At 39.0% G+C, this 13,146-nt stretch overlaps 1 protein-coding gene across 6 annotated transcripts in view; it reads left to right on the top strand.

Annotated features, from left to right (window-relative positions):
* CPEB3 (cytoplasmic polyadenylation element binding protein 3) overlaps positions 1–13,146 on the top strand; it is a 218,800-nt gene that overhangs the window by 166,117 nt on the left and 39,537 nt on the right. For all 6 annotated transcript variants that reach the window (XM_023546925.2, XM_064269571.1, XM_064269572.1 and 3 more), the window contains one exon: positions 10,669–10,783. In XM_023546925.2, the coding sequence (XP_023402693.1) occupies positions 10,669–10,783 (115 nt within the window). The remainder of the gene's footprint in view (positions 1–10,668; positions 10,784–13,146) is intronic.

Here is a 13,146-nt window from a genome sequence, read left to right on the forward strand (position 1 = left end):
AATTAAGAAGATATTTTTGGTGAGGGATTACGTTTCATTAAGTCTCTCCATTCAGACTATTCTATCTATAGGTCTGATCCTGAAAGATGGGGAAAGGAACTATATTTATGACCTGACTATGTGATTTCTCAGTCCCAGAGAATGGAAAGACAAATTAGCAAGAGCAGCTGTTGCACAGCTTCCGGATCTGTGATTTTCCCCTCCTCCTGCAAGAGGAGTAATGTAGCTCAGGTATCCCAGGCACCACAGAGCAATGTAGCTCAGGTGCCCCAGGCACCACAGAGCAATGTAGCTCAGGTGCCCCAGGCACCACAGAGCAATGTAGCTCAGGTGCCCCAGGCACCACAGAGCAATGTAGCTCAGGTGCCCCAGGCACCACAGAGTAATGTAGCTCAGGTGTCCCAGGCACCACAGAGGACACTTGTATTCTTATCCAGGCTTCCCAGTGCAGCCAGACAGACATTGTGCACAGTGGCCACTCTCTTTAAGTTGACTCAGCCTTTTGAATATATGAATAGACTAAACTTGAAGATTCAAGACAGCAAACTGTTAGAGCGGGAAGGCTAGGTGTTTTCAGCAGAGAGAGAGGCAAAAAAAGAAAGATCTTGAGAAGGGGATGAGAAAGGAGATGTTTTTGGTTCCTAGGTTCTAGAATACTAGGTCAGAGAGGTGGGAAGAGCCTATCACTTGCTTCCCCTGGAATGTAGATAGCAAACACCTTGAAAGGAGTATCAGAAGTTTCCTACTTCTTCCTCCTTGCCATTTATAGGACAACCACAATTTCTATATATCATAAAATATGACAGAGTGATTTTGCTATGTCTTTAAAAACTATATAACCAAATGAAATTTGCTTAGATTATTGCTCAGGTAACATGGTCATCTACTTAAAACTTGAAAAACAAAAGCTGTAAAGAATATTGAAAGCAAGAAAGCCAGAAATAGAGGCTGGCTTAAGTTTTTTTAAATTTCGTCCAATCTGTCTATTATTCTGGCATTTCCTGCCCGAATTTATACATTATTGAGATCTCTAGCACTTTTCATCACTCCTCTTTTCTTATAAAAACCATCTAGATCATTTTACCTAGGAATTAAGACCTCAATCTGGCTTCAAATTTTTTCAAACTTTTTCTGCTTTCCTTCTGAACCGCACATTCTAAGCAAACTGAAATATTTCTGTTCCCGTCTCAATGTCTAATTCCTACCCTTATTTTAAAGCCCCACTCAGATGCCTTCTCTTCCATGAGGCCTTCCCTGATCACTGTTCTGTCTATAGTGAATCATACCTACTATTGTAGGTTTTTCCAGCCCACATACAGCCGTCTTTTTAAAATGCTGTTCCTTCCTTCCTTCAAGTCACAGTACTAGTTATTATGAATCAGACATAAAATCATGTGTCTAAAAAGTTAATAGTGTACTGGGTAGGTGAAACAAATATATAAATATACTATATAGCCTGGCACATAATAGGTTCTCAAATATTTGTCAAATTAAGAAAAATGACTAATACCATGAAGACAAGATAGAGATTAAGTACTCTGGGGAATTCATATATCACCAGAGCGATGAAATGTCATTTGAACTGGGTCTTAAAGGACGAGGAGAATGTGGAGACTGGCCAGGATAGGAGTGGAGACTGGAGAATAGACATTGCAGAGAGAGGAACAGCATGAGCACAGAAATGAGAAATTGTGTGGTATGAATGGAGAACATTTAGGTTGTTAGATGGAGCATAAGTGTATGAAGGGGAGTACAGAAAAGTTAAATTGGGGAAAATAGGGGCTAAGTAAGATATAGGGTATCTTGAGTGACTGCCTCAGCCTTTGAATTTGTGGTATATTTACTATTTCATTCTCCACCTACTACCTTTGAAGACAGTAACTTTAATTTTATCTTGGCTCAGAGAAATCTGATTTTGTATGTCCAACTTGTAATTCACAGCTAAACCATATTATTGCCATATCCCACCTTGGAAATCTTTAGCGCTTAAGCGATTGTCTTATTTATTTGTTCCTTGACTCCTTGGTCAAAAATTCATGGCTTGGGCACCTTCTATCATAGGAATTTCTCCAAAAAAAGAAATTTCTCCTCTAAAATGAGAGAAGTACCTCATATTCACAATTTTTTCCCCCCTCTGAGTCTGAATTTGCACATGGGCCCAGAGTTTTTTAGTGCTTAAGTCTTTGGAAGCTGTCCTTCCTTTTCCATTAAGATATTGCCATTCCACTATACTAACTGGTACCTAGTAGACTAAATAGCCAATGCAGTCTTTTAAGGGGTCATATTTAGTGTTTTCCAAAGTGTGCCCTGAAGTGTCTCATCAAACACTAGCCTCTTGAGAGGATTATCAACAAAAGGTTTGCTCATAACAATAATAGGTGTCATTTTTTGAGCATTTTACATCTGTTTTCTCCTTTAATTAAAGGTTCCGTAGCTAAAAACATTTGGAAAACATTGATATATTAAGATTCTGAGAAGTTTTACCATACAGTAAATAAATTCCTGTAGTATTGCTTAATCCAGCATTTTCCATACCTGTTTTTGGGGTAATGTTGTAGAATTAGCATTTCATGAAGCTCACTCAAAGAATAGACTTCTTCGCAGGCAAAGCTTTGGTGACCTGAACTTTTATGTGTACACTCCTCTCAAGAGTTTTGGTAATGAGCATGCTAGTAACAGCATCCTTGTCCTGGTACCACGGAGCTGAAAATACACATTTCTCTGGATATTGGACAAAATTGTCTGTGGTACAGGATTGCCTGAGGCTGTGAATCTGAAAGTTAAAATAGTTTAAATACAGTGCTAGTTTCTTGCCAAATCATTTTCTTAAGCTTTTCTAACTGCTTGTTTTGTTGGTAGGTCCAAGAGGAGTCTATGAAAATGTGCAGAATGAGTTTGGAGAGAAGAGAGTAGTTAATCATTCACTAGTAAAAATGCATTTTAACATGTCCAGGAGACTATCAGGAAGCCGTGACTGGCAGCCAGTGGCCTGCAGGTTAGGAAGCCATGCATGGTTGCAGTGGAAAGAGCATATGTAGACTTCGTGTGTGTTTGTGTGTATGTGTTTCAGTTCTGAGAGAACTTCTCTAAGCCTTCATTTCCTTATCTCTAAAGTGGGGATGATTTTTACAGCGTATGGTTTTAGTGAGGTTTAAGCGCAACAGTGAGTAAAGTGCCTCCTAGCACACTGGTGCAGTGCAGGTGCTCAAGAAATGCTAGTGTCTTCTTTCTTATAAAAGGGGATCATCTACCATGCTTACACTTTCTTAGTAACATGGAGGTAGCAGCAGTGATGAGGAGCCTTGGGTAATTCCAATCACTGAGCTGGTCACCTGTTGGCATCAGAAAATGAGCTGATTAAGCCCAAGTTCTGGGGCACCTGTTGGTGACCGAACACTCTGTATTCCCATATCCCTGTAAGGTGGCTCTCAGTGGAGTGAGATAGTGATCTGGGAGCTATAGAAGGGCAGCTGCTGGCCATCTTTTTGTAGCACCAGTGTCTGCCCCTCAGGGAAACCTCTGTTCATTCACAGAGCACTCACTAAGGCCTGGGAACTGTGCTGGGCCACTGGGACTCACAGACATATATGGTCTCACCTTTTGAGGAGCCTGGAGCCCAATGGAGAGAAATAGACATGTGAATAGTGAGTGAACTAAGGACTCACAGGTGCTATGATAGACATATTACAGGGGGTAGCTTGGGTGGGGGACTCAAAGGGCAAAATGATCAGATGTTCCTGAGGGAGTTAGAAAAGGCTTTAGTTATACGTGCAGGCATTAATCACAGCATTTAATTGGTCATGGTTTTATTAAGTCAGACATCGTGCATGAATGTTCATAGCCATTTTCCTGGCAGCTTTTTTTTTGCATACTCTGTTTCTGTACTGGATGGCCTTACAAAAGTGTATACAGGGTGGTACGTTTGAATTATTCATCAGAAACTGAAGGCCCAAAGGGGACGCTAAGCCTGTGGTTTCCTTGCATCAGGCAGGTGATGCAGCCTGGTACAGGCGGCAGGGGTTTTCTTTGTACCTAATCCGTTTCCTGAACCTGCTGGTGTACCTGGAGCATCCTTGGGAGGCTGTGAAAGAATTTCACATGGTTGTTTTTGGCTCCCCATCTAGGAAGAATCCTGGGAATTTTGACAAGACTCTCTGGGGCCTGTGATCTATCGGTATCTAAGGAATGGGAGACATAGTCTGAGTAAGAGAGTTGTAGCTTTTGGCCTTGAAGGACCAGTGGAGTTCTGGCTGGAGACCTCAGAGCTGCTGAGAGTACAGAAGTCTTATCACGGCCAAAGACACTGATGGGTGATTAGGTTTCTTTCTACTTCTCCCAGAGGATGCCAGGAGGGCAGCTTCTCCTCTCCGTTGGTGAGAGCAAAAACCAAAACCAGCTGCCATTGAGTCGACTCTGACTCCTCGTTACCCCATGTGTGTCAGAGTAGAACTGTGTGCCACAGGGGTTTCAAGAGCTGGTTTTTCAGGAGTAGGTCACCAGGCCTTTCTTCAAGGTACCTCTGGTGGGACTCGAACCTCCAACCTTTTGGTTAGCAGCCAAGTGTGTTAACCGTTTGTATCCCCCAGGGAATCCCAGTGGAGAGCAGCACTTGAGAATAATAGTGTCTAGACTCCTGGAAATTGGCTGACCTGTTAATGGTGGTATGTGGTAAAAATTAGGTTGAAATGAGATACCAAATATGAGTGTACTTTGAAGAATCCAAACCACAATTATTACTGTTGTGGTTGTTTTGTTGGTTAATAATAATTCTAATAATAATAAAATCCGCTTATACCATGGAAGAGATAAAGGTGCTTCACAAACCAAAAGCTAGTATATTTCTGATACTGCTGGGGCACTCTAGTCATTCTGTGAGGTCTATGATACTTAAAATAGAATTGCTGACAGCTGGGGTGGGTCCGAGTTCATTACCACTACAACTGAGCTGTCGCAGCTGTATGTCAGCAGACTTAGGCTTAGCTGACTCATCCTGACTGCCAGAACAGCCGCAATGCTGCTGCTTGCTGGGGAGAGCAGTCCTGATGGTTCTGCAGTATTTTTGTTCTGATCCGTGGAGACTGAAAGCGGGGGCGGATTATCCAATAGGCAAGGTAAGCACAGTGCTTACCTTGCTTACCACTCATCTGTAGTGAACAATTTCAAAGTAAATAAAGCACAAGTAAGCCCGTGATTACCTTGCTTACTGGGCCATTCGCCCCTGACAGGGATTATAAATTTGAAAAGAGGCTCTGATTCTTTAGGAAGGTGCTGTGGGATTGGGAGAGAGAGAGATGCCAGCCATTCCTAGAAGCAGAATCTTTGATGTACTGAAAAAATGTGCAGTTATTCACTACAGATGATCTGGTAAGCAAGGTAAGCATTCTGCTCACTTTGTCTATAAGATAATCTGCCCCTGACTGAAAGGATTGGAAGACTGGGGAGACAAAAATGGAGGCTTTCTCCCACGAGCTTGAATAGGAGCTTGAAGGGTATCAAAAAGAGGAAAAAGTGTGTGTGTGGGGTGGGGGGAGTTAGAGAGAAGGTGGGGACAGATGGGGCAGTTTTGCTCAGATAGTTTCCTGAGCCGGCCACCAGGTTGCACTGTTGACCCTAAACAGTTTGGTTGCCTTTTGGAGCTGCCTTGAGATGAACAGATGAAAAGGAAGGTGCTATATAGCAGGGCATTCATGTGTTAGGTGTTTGTAACCTCAGGAGGTAACTGGAGAGGGATGAGATAATAGGATGAGAGGTTCAAAATCAGCTTAAGACAGAAATATTTATAGGTAAATGAATATCTAAACACTGAATTGTGGCCTAAACTGAGAGAATTCTAGAGCTGTAGGGAGGCTTGATCACCTTAGGAAACTTGAAACCCTGAGGTTTGTGTTAAAAACTGTGTGTCGTCTTTTATCCTGCTATTAAGTATACAACTTTAAAAAATGTATTTTGTATTTAATTTTAACTTAGTGTCTTTCAAATTCTCAGTGAAATTTTCTTTTTAGGAAATGGTATTATCTTATAGCCTTCAGCGTAATTTAGATAGATAGATAGCTGTGGTCAAGTCGACTTCAACTCATGGCAACCTCTTATGTACGATAGAAAAAAACGTTGCCCAGTCCTGTCATTCTCAAGATTGCCAGCATGTTTGAGTCCATTGTTACAGCTGTTGTGCCAATCCATCTCACCAAGGGTCTCTTTCACCATCACTGACCCTCTACTTCACCAAACATGATGTCCTCTTCCACCAATTGATCCCTCCTGATGACATGTCCAAAGCAAGTGAGTTGGACGATGTTCTGTTGTGATCCACTGAGTTTTCATTGGCTAATTTTTGGAAATAGATTGCCAGCCTTTCTTCCTACTCTGTCTTAGTCTGGAAGCTCTGCTGAAACCCGTCCACCACTGGTGACCCTGCTGGTATTTGAAATATTGGTAGCATAGCTTCCAGCATCGCAGCGACACGTAAGCCACCACAGTATGACAAACTGGGCAGTACCCCTTTTGCATTTCTTAATTTTTTTTCCATTACTTGGCCTACAACAACAATTTTATATGTATTAATGACTTTTAGTTTTAACCAGGATGAAACTCAATTTTTTATATAGAACTATAGTCAGTTATTTTATTTTTTATTAATAGTGAAATAGGCTTATCAAACTGGTTTGGTAACATGTCTTTTGTGAAGGTTAATCAGAAAACTTTCAGTTCTCTTAACAACTGTCTAATTCTTGAATTTACTATACTCAACCATTTAGAGCTAATTTCCGTGGAAACAACCCTTTTAGAGCAATAGCAGAAAGTAAATGAGAATACCTAGGTTGAAATGAAGTTGCTGCAACATTTTGTTCAATTAGTCATTACCTTATTATGTCAGATTTTGATACATCTTAAGTGTCAGGTATGATAGGACAGTATTATCCAAAGTGTAGATATGAATAGGTATTATGCAAGAAAAAGTTTCTATGGAATAATCTTGGAAATGCTGGGTTAAACAACACTGGACAGATTTCTTTGCTGTAGAACTTCTTGGAGCCTTTAATTAATAAACACTAATGGGGGCTGTGAATCTCCAAGATAGAAAATACAGCCTATGGTTTTTCCCAAACACAGTTTGTCTAACCAGTCCAACCCTAGGGACCTGCGTTCCACAGAATACACTTTGAGAAACCTTGAAAAGAAAAACTAGTGCTTTCAGTACTAACTGTTTATATCATTACAGTTATATTCTTTAGATTTCTTGGAGGCTGATGTTAAAGTCACTCTACGTTACATACTTGGTGTTTAGTATACTACCAAGCTTTGTGCTTGGCTTTTGCCTTTATCCTTAAAAAGATTTTGTCTTCGAAGATGAGCAGTTACACAAAACAGATTACTGATTTGGAAGATATGTATTTAGAAGACAAGTCATCCAGCCAGAAGTAAGCTTCGTGATCCTCATGAAAGCTTCCGTAGGAATACATTCAGAAAAAAAAAAAAATCTGAAGAGGTACCATTTTTATATTTCTTTTGCAACATGCTTATGGAATACAGCATTGTATTGTGAGCTGTGTAGTAAACTAAACAGTTCAAGAAGAGATCACAAACTGGGGCCCATGCGATAGATCTGGCCTGCAGATAGTTTTGTTTAGCCTGTACAATGATTTTAAGCATTTGAACTAGTTCCCAACATTTTAGAATCTTGAAGTTTCACATAAAAATTGGAATTTCTAGACGCTCTTAAAAAATGGAAAATTCTGACAACACAAGTCTTACTTGCATTTCAAATGTTAATTACTTGCCAGAGCTGAGGAGTGTCTGCTTCCTTTAGAAGGAATGTCCTGGTGGCTTCACACATTTATGCTACCTGGCTGGCCCTATAGGCATTTGGAATTTGTGTGACCCCTGCTTTAAGGATATGGCTGAAGGGCTAGCAGGGTGGTGCCTCCCAGATGATACTATCGTGCCTCTTCCTAGGGTCATCTTTACAAGCAGGTGTGGTCAGGTTGCTCCAGAGAGGGGTACTGGAGTCACGTCAACCTCTTTTAAAGGAATCTTCACTATTCCCACGTGACTTTCCTAAACTTGTCCCCAGGTTGCTGAGGCTTTTACTATCCAGAGTATAGCCTGTTTAACAACATGCTGGAAGAGTTGTTTTACATACGCACAGTTATCCCTGTATATGTATTTAAGAGAGTTTTAGTTTTATCCGTTCTCAAAAATGATTTTTAATGAAGCAAAGATAATTAAAGAGCAGCAGTTCTTATTTATACTATTCCCTTTTCCTCAAAATATTTGCGTTCACTTATAAAGTAGAAACATATATATATAAAACCAATACCAGGAAATATATCAAAGGTGTTGAGTCCAGAAAGAAGGAACACAGATGTCAGGTTCTGAGGTCTGAGAATAAACCTAAGAAGATGGAGAACATGCCTTATGTGAGAATGGGCTTATATTTCAGAGGGAAACCAGAGTCTGAGTGGAATTTTTCAGTACAAACAGTACCACCATTTTGGTTTTTGCTTAGCATGTAGAGTGTGCTGACGTTGGCCTATGTTGACGTTTCTCTAATTCTGCAGAGGTACAAGTTCTGAGCAGCTGTTTTCTGGTGGCAGCTGGGGAATGTGCGTTTTGTGAATAGGGTTAATCAGCACTGTCTACTGAGCCCTACTTCCTGTGTTTTAACCTAATCTGTAATGCCAAGAATAGGGTAATGGAATGGATTGTGTATGATCTGATGACGTGAGGGTAGAACGAACGCTTCGGAAGAGAAGGCAGTAGTGAGAGCTCTCAGCAGAAACGTTTGAGAGCGACTGCAGAGTTCTTTTGAGCTGCAGTAACCATGAGTAGGAATTGACTCCATGGCAACCAACAACCTACAGCTATCAGAGGGCTGCATTTTCTGTACTTTTAATTAGCTAAAACAAGACCACTATGGATACTACACAGGAATTGTTTCCATTTGTGAAACAAAATGATCCACAAAGTTAAAAATTAATGTATGGTGATTGGAATTACTTTACCAAGTCCTGAAGCTGTCTTCACTACATTACTTTTACTTTATTAGGAATGAGAGTGGGAGAGGGCTCTTCGTTAAAAAGATTCCTTCTTTTTTTAATTGGTGACATTAGAATCCCTGTTCTTACTGTGTCAGGAAATTATCATATTTTGAATAATGCATCCTCATAAAGATATTTAAAGGTGGTGCTTTATGATATTAGTGAATCTGCCTTGTGGTGAATGTCAAGGGAAATATGATTTGGTCAAATAGATCAAATTTTACAAGAAAGAACTGGATTAGCTTCTCTGTGGGTTTTTTTTCCCCCCAATCTAATAAAAGTAGAACAATCACCTGAATATTAACAGAAGTGCAAACAGGTCCAGATTTTCAGGGTTTAAGAAAGAAATGAAGGTTTTATGGCTGCCAGATAACTGGTGAAAGCAACAGTATCATAAAAGGCAAAAAGTTAGGAGGGGTTGAAATTTGTAACAACCTTAAGGAATGTGTAGACTTTCTAACTGAGCAATGCCAGTTTTAGAGTTTATGCAACACATCTTGAAAGTATAATTGGCATTTCAAATGGGAGTACTCTTGGATGTAAGCCAAGCCACAGAAGAGACCATCTTAAGCGTTTTCTTGCGTTAAGTATTGATGTTTGAGCAATGGGGAAAATGAATTCTGTTGATACTAAGGAAATGAAAATTCAACAGTTTCCTATCCTAATCAGGGATGGGAGTGGGAAGAGATTCCTTAAGGACAGACACACCAGTCCACCGCTTCTGTACCTAGCCTGGTTCCCAGAGCGCTAGGCCGTCTACCGTATGCCTGATTGAATATCCGTTTCCATTCAGTGTTGAAACTCACTTCTTGGTGTAGGAGGTTTTTTGTTTTTTGGTTTAAACTATTTTGGATAATTCAGTTATGGATTGAAAGGAATATGTTTTAAGGTTAAGATTCTGATTTTTTTATTTACGGTAAGACAGTACAAACTATGGGCAGGAAGTCAAGAGTCCCAGCAAAGTGATATTACCAAATAGAAATATGTTAAAAGGTATGTTTTTCTACTTTTTGAAAATTTACTTCAATTTCTAGACTTGCGTTTACTTAAACAGCCTCATTTATGAAAATCAGATAAATCAAAGGTAAAGAGCTCTGGGAGCTTCAGTGTTTGATGTCTCTGTGTGGAAATTCTGTGCTAATTTGATGAGTTTTAATATGTGTTAAAAGATAAAAGATATTACTGGAAAATAAATGTTTTCATTTGGGGGGTGATAAGAATGAAAAAGCCAGACATATAGAAAATACTCCTAATGTCCGTGTTGCCTTCTTTTAGGTGAGCTCTTAAAAAGCCAAGTGCTGCACTGTGACCTGTTAACAGCCTGTCATTTGTTAGAATGAATCTGATTTGAAACACAGAATCTGTCTCTAAAAGATTGCCTTTTTTATCTAAAGGTGGTTTCTGAATGTTTCATGGTATGTGTTTAGAGTATTGAGCATAGTACCTGTATGTAGACTCCCCAAGAGTTCTATTGAAAGGCACTTAATGCAGATTACATTCATTAACTGGATTTTGTTTGGATTGTGTATGCTGTAAAGTGCACAAATCAGTGGGTTTGTCTTTAGTCATCTTATTCTCATTTGGGGTTGATGGAAATGAAGTAAGGACCAAGTAAACAACTTTTTTTCAGGTGCAAATTCGACCTTGGAACCTAAGTGACAGTGACTTTGTAATGGATGGTTCTCAGCCTTTGGACCCCAGAAAAACTATCTTTGTTGGGGGAGTTCCACGACCCCTTCGAGCTGGTGAGTGGAAATAGCAACACCACAACAATAAAACCGACAATGACAAATTCTCCAATGCATTTAGTCTTAAATATTTTCTAGATTTCTGGTCAGCTGTAAACCATCTCCAGAAAGAAGGCTGTCCATGTCAGTTTCACAGAGCTGACTTTTTTGAAATTAAAGGTTTTCTCCCCAAATGATTTATTTTCTTATGGTGCAAGAGTGAATGTCATTAAACTGTTATGTTGAAAGGATGAAATCTATTTAGTGCTTTCCTCTACAATCATGTATTAAAAAAAAAATGGCAGTATGCGTTCTTATGCCAGTTAACATTGTTATATGACCAAGATAGAAGCAATCCAGTTAGAGGTCTGTCCAGTGCAGCCGTGTGCCCACTCAGGAATGATCCAGGCCCCTGCTGGAAGTTGTGCCACAGGGAATCAGATGTAACTATTCCTAAGTGAGCTGGGTTCCTATTTTCTTATGCACTTTTAGAAATGAGTTTTATATCTGAGCACCTTTATTATGACTTTTTAAAAGCTTCCTATTTAAAATTAAATTAAAATTTTTTTTTTAAGTTCCTCTTGAATGATGAAATAATTTTTCTTGCTGGGATTGGGCAGAATCTGAATTGACTGGGAGTTTGAAGTGATGTTGAACTGATGACTTCAGTATTTACATCCCAAGACAAATCTAATAAGCTGTGGATCAGCTTCCTAATGATCGGTGTTATTGCCAATGGGATATAATAAAATTTTTTCTAAGATCTAAGTTTTCTAAAGCACTTGAAATAAATGAGTTTCTTTTTTAAAGTGAGACCAAGTAATAAGGTTACTCTTGCCACTGTGGTTGCAAAAACGCAACATTTCCTCTGTGTTATATCTATAAGCAAGTAGATTAGTTCTACATTAAAAAAAAAAAAAATTAAAATCAAGTTGTGGAAGCAGAATTGTAAAATGTATCTTACAGCTATTTGGCCTTGTGACTTTGACAGGTTCTTAATTTTGAAAATTCCTCAACGTTTCTAACATATTTATTCAAATCCCAACTATAGCCTGTACCTAAAAGATGAAGGCCTGTGTAAAGATATACTCATAATTCCATTTTTAAGGACTTATAGACATATTAATTATGATTGTGGAGTTTGTAATTTCACACTATTACAGAAAGTAAAATATCCTTGGATTTTATTTTCATTCTAATGGAAAACTGTTTGAAAAGAAAGCAAGCAAGCAAAGCAGTGGAGATGCTCTCCCTTTATCTGCCGTCAGAGGGTAAAGTAGAGGAAGGGCTAACGCAGATGTTAACAGCGTTACAAGATGAGGGCAGATGCAGCCTCTTGTCTCTAAATTGTGGGTTCTTTAAAAAAAAAAATTGTGAGAGGTATGTGGAATATTCCTGACTTTTTTTTTTTTAAGCTGGTATTATGTTTAGGAGTGGAGAGAGAGAAAAAGCCCCTTTGATTTTTTTTTTTTTTTTTTTAACTTCAACTACATTCTACAAATGGATATCCATTGCTAGCATTCATGAGCACGGGTATTTTGTGCAACTTTTCCTTATTTTTCTATTTCATAAACTTCCTGTTTCAACATGGGTATAGGCATTGACAGGAACTTACTTCGTGATTTTGAAGAACACTTTTAAAGGGAAACAGAAATCTGGTGGCCCTCTAGGCCATGACCCAAAAGAAATCTTTATGAAGTCTTTTTTGCAACTAACTACAAACATAAATTTGTTTTAATATATTAGCCCCTCTCTTCTTGCCTAGATGGGAATCTGAGAAAACATTATGGAAGAGAAAGTCCTACAATTATTTTAACAGAACTGGCTTTAACTTTTATATTTATTTTAAAGTCACAGACACAACAGTTTACTAACTAAATTCTCTTTTGTATTATTCATCGTTTATTCTTCCTGTTTTACTGATTTGGAAGGGTAGGTAAAGGCCTTTGTATCATTTTCCACCTATAAATCCTATGCAGATCCATTTTTCATACTCTTGTGTGTTCATAATGACACTGCAAGACAGGAACCTCAAGAGGCTAAAGTGTGTTCTTTAACGTTCTATGTCTGCAAGATGCTGCTAGTTCTAGGATTAGAAAAGGACTATATTTAGTCATCTAGTAGAAATGGAATTTTGTCTTTTCTGCCCCAATAGTAAACCTTTTATAATTTTTTGAAGTTCTCTTTGTTTTTTTTAAAGGTAGACTAAAATTTTGTTTTTGCAGTTGTGTGGGGCATAATCTAAACTTGCTTGGCCTAGTAAAAATGTTTCTCCCATGCTAACACCTCCCATAAGTAGCTAGTTTCTAGGTGGCTAAATAACTTATATTAGTGCCTTAGACTTCTAATATCTGTCCCACGACTCCCAAACCGGAGTCCAG

The sequence above is a fragment of the Loxodonta africana genome, chromosome 16, assembly GCF_030014295.1.
Source record: "Loxodonta africana isolate mLoxAfr1 chromosome 16, mLoxAfr1.hap2, whole genome shotgun sequence".
NCBI lineage: Eukaryota > Metazoa > Chordata > Mammalia > Proboscidea > Elephantidae > Loxodonta > Loxodonta africana.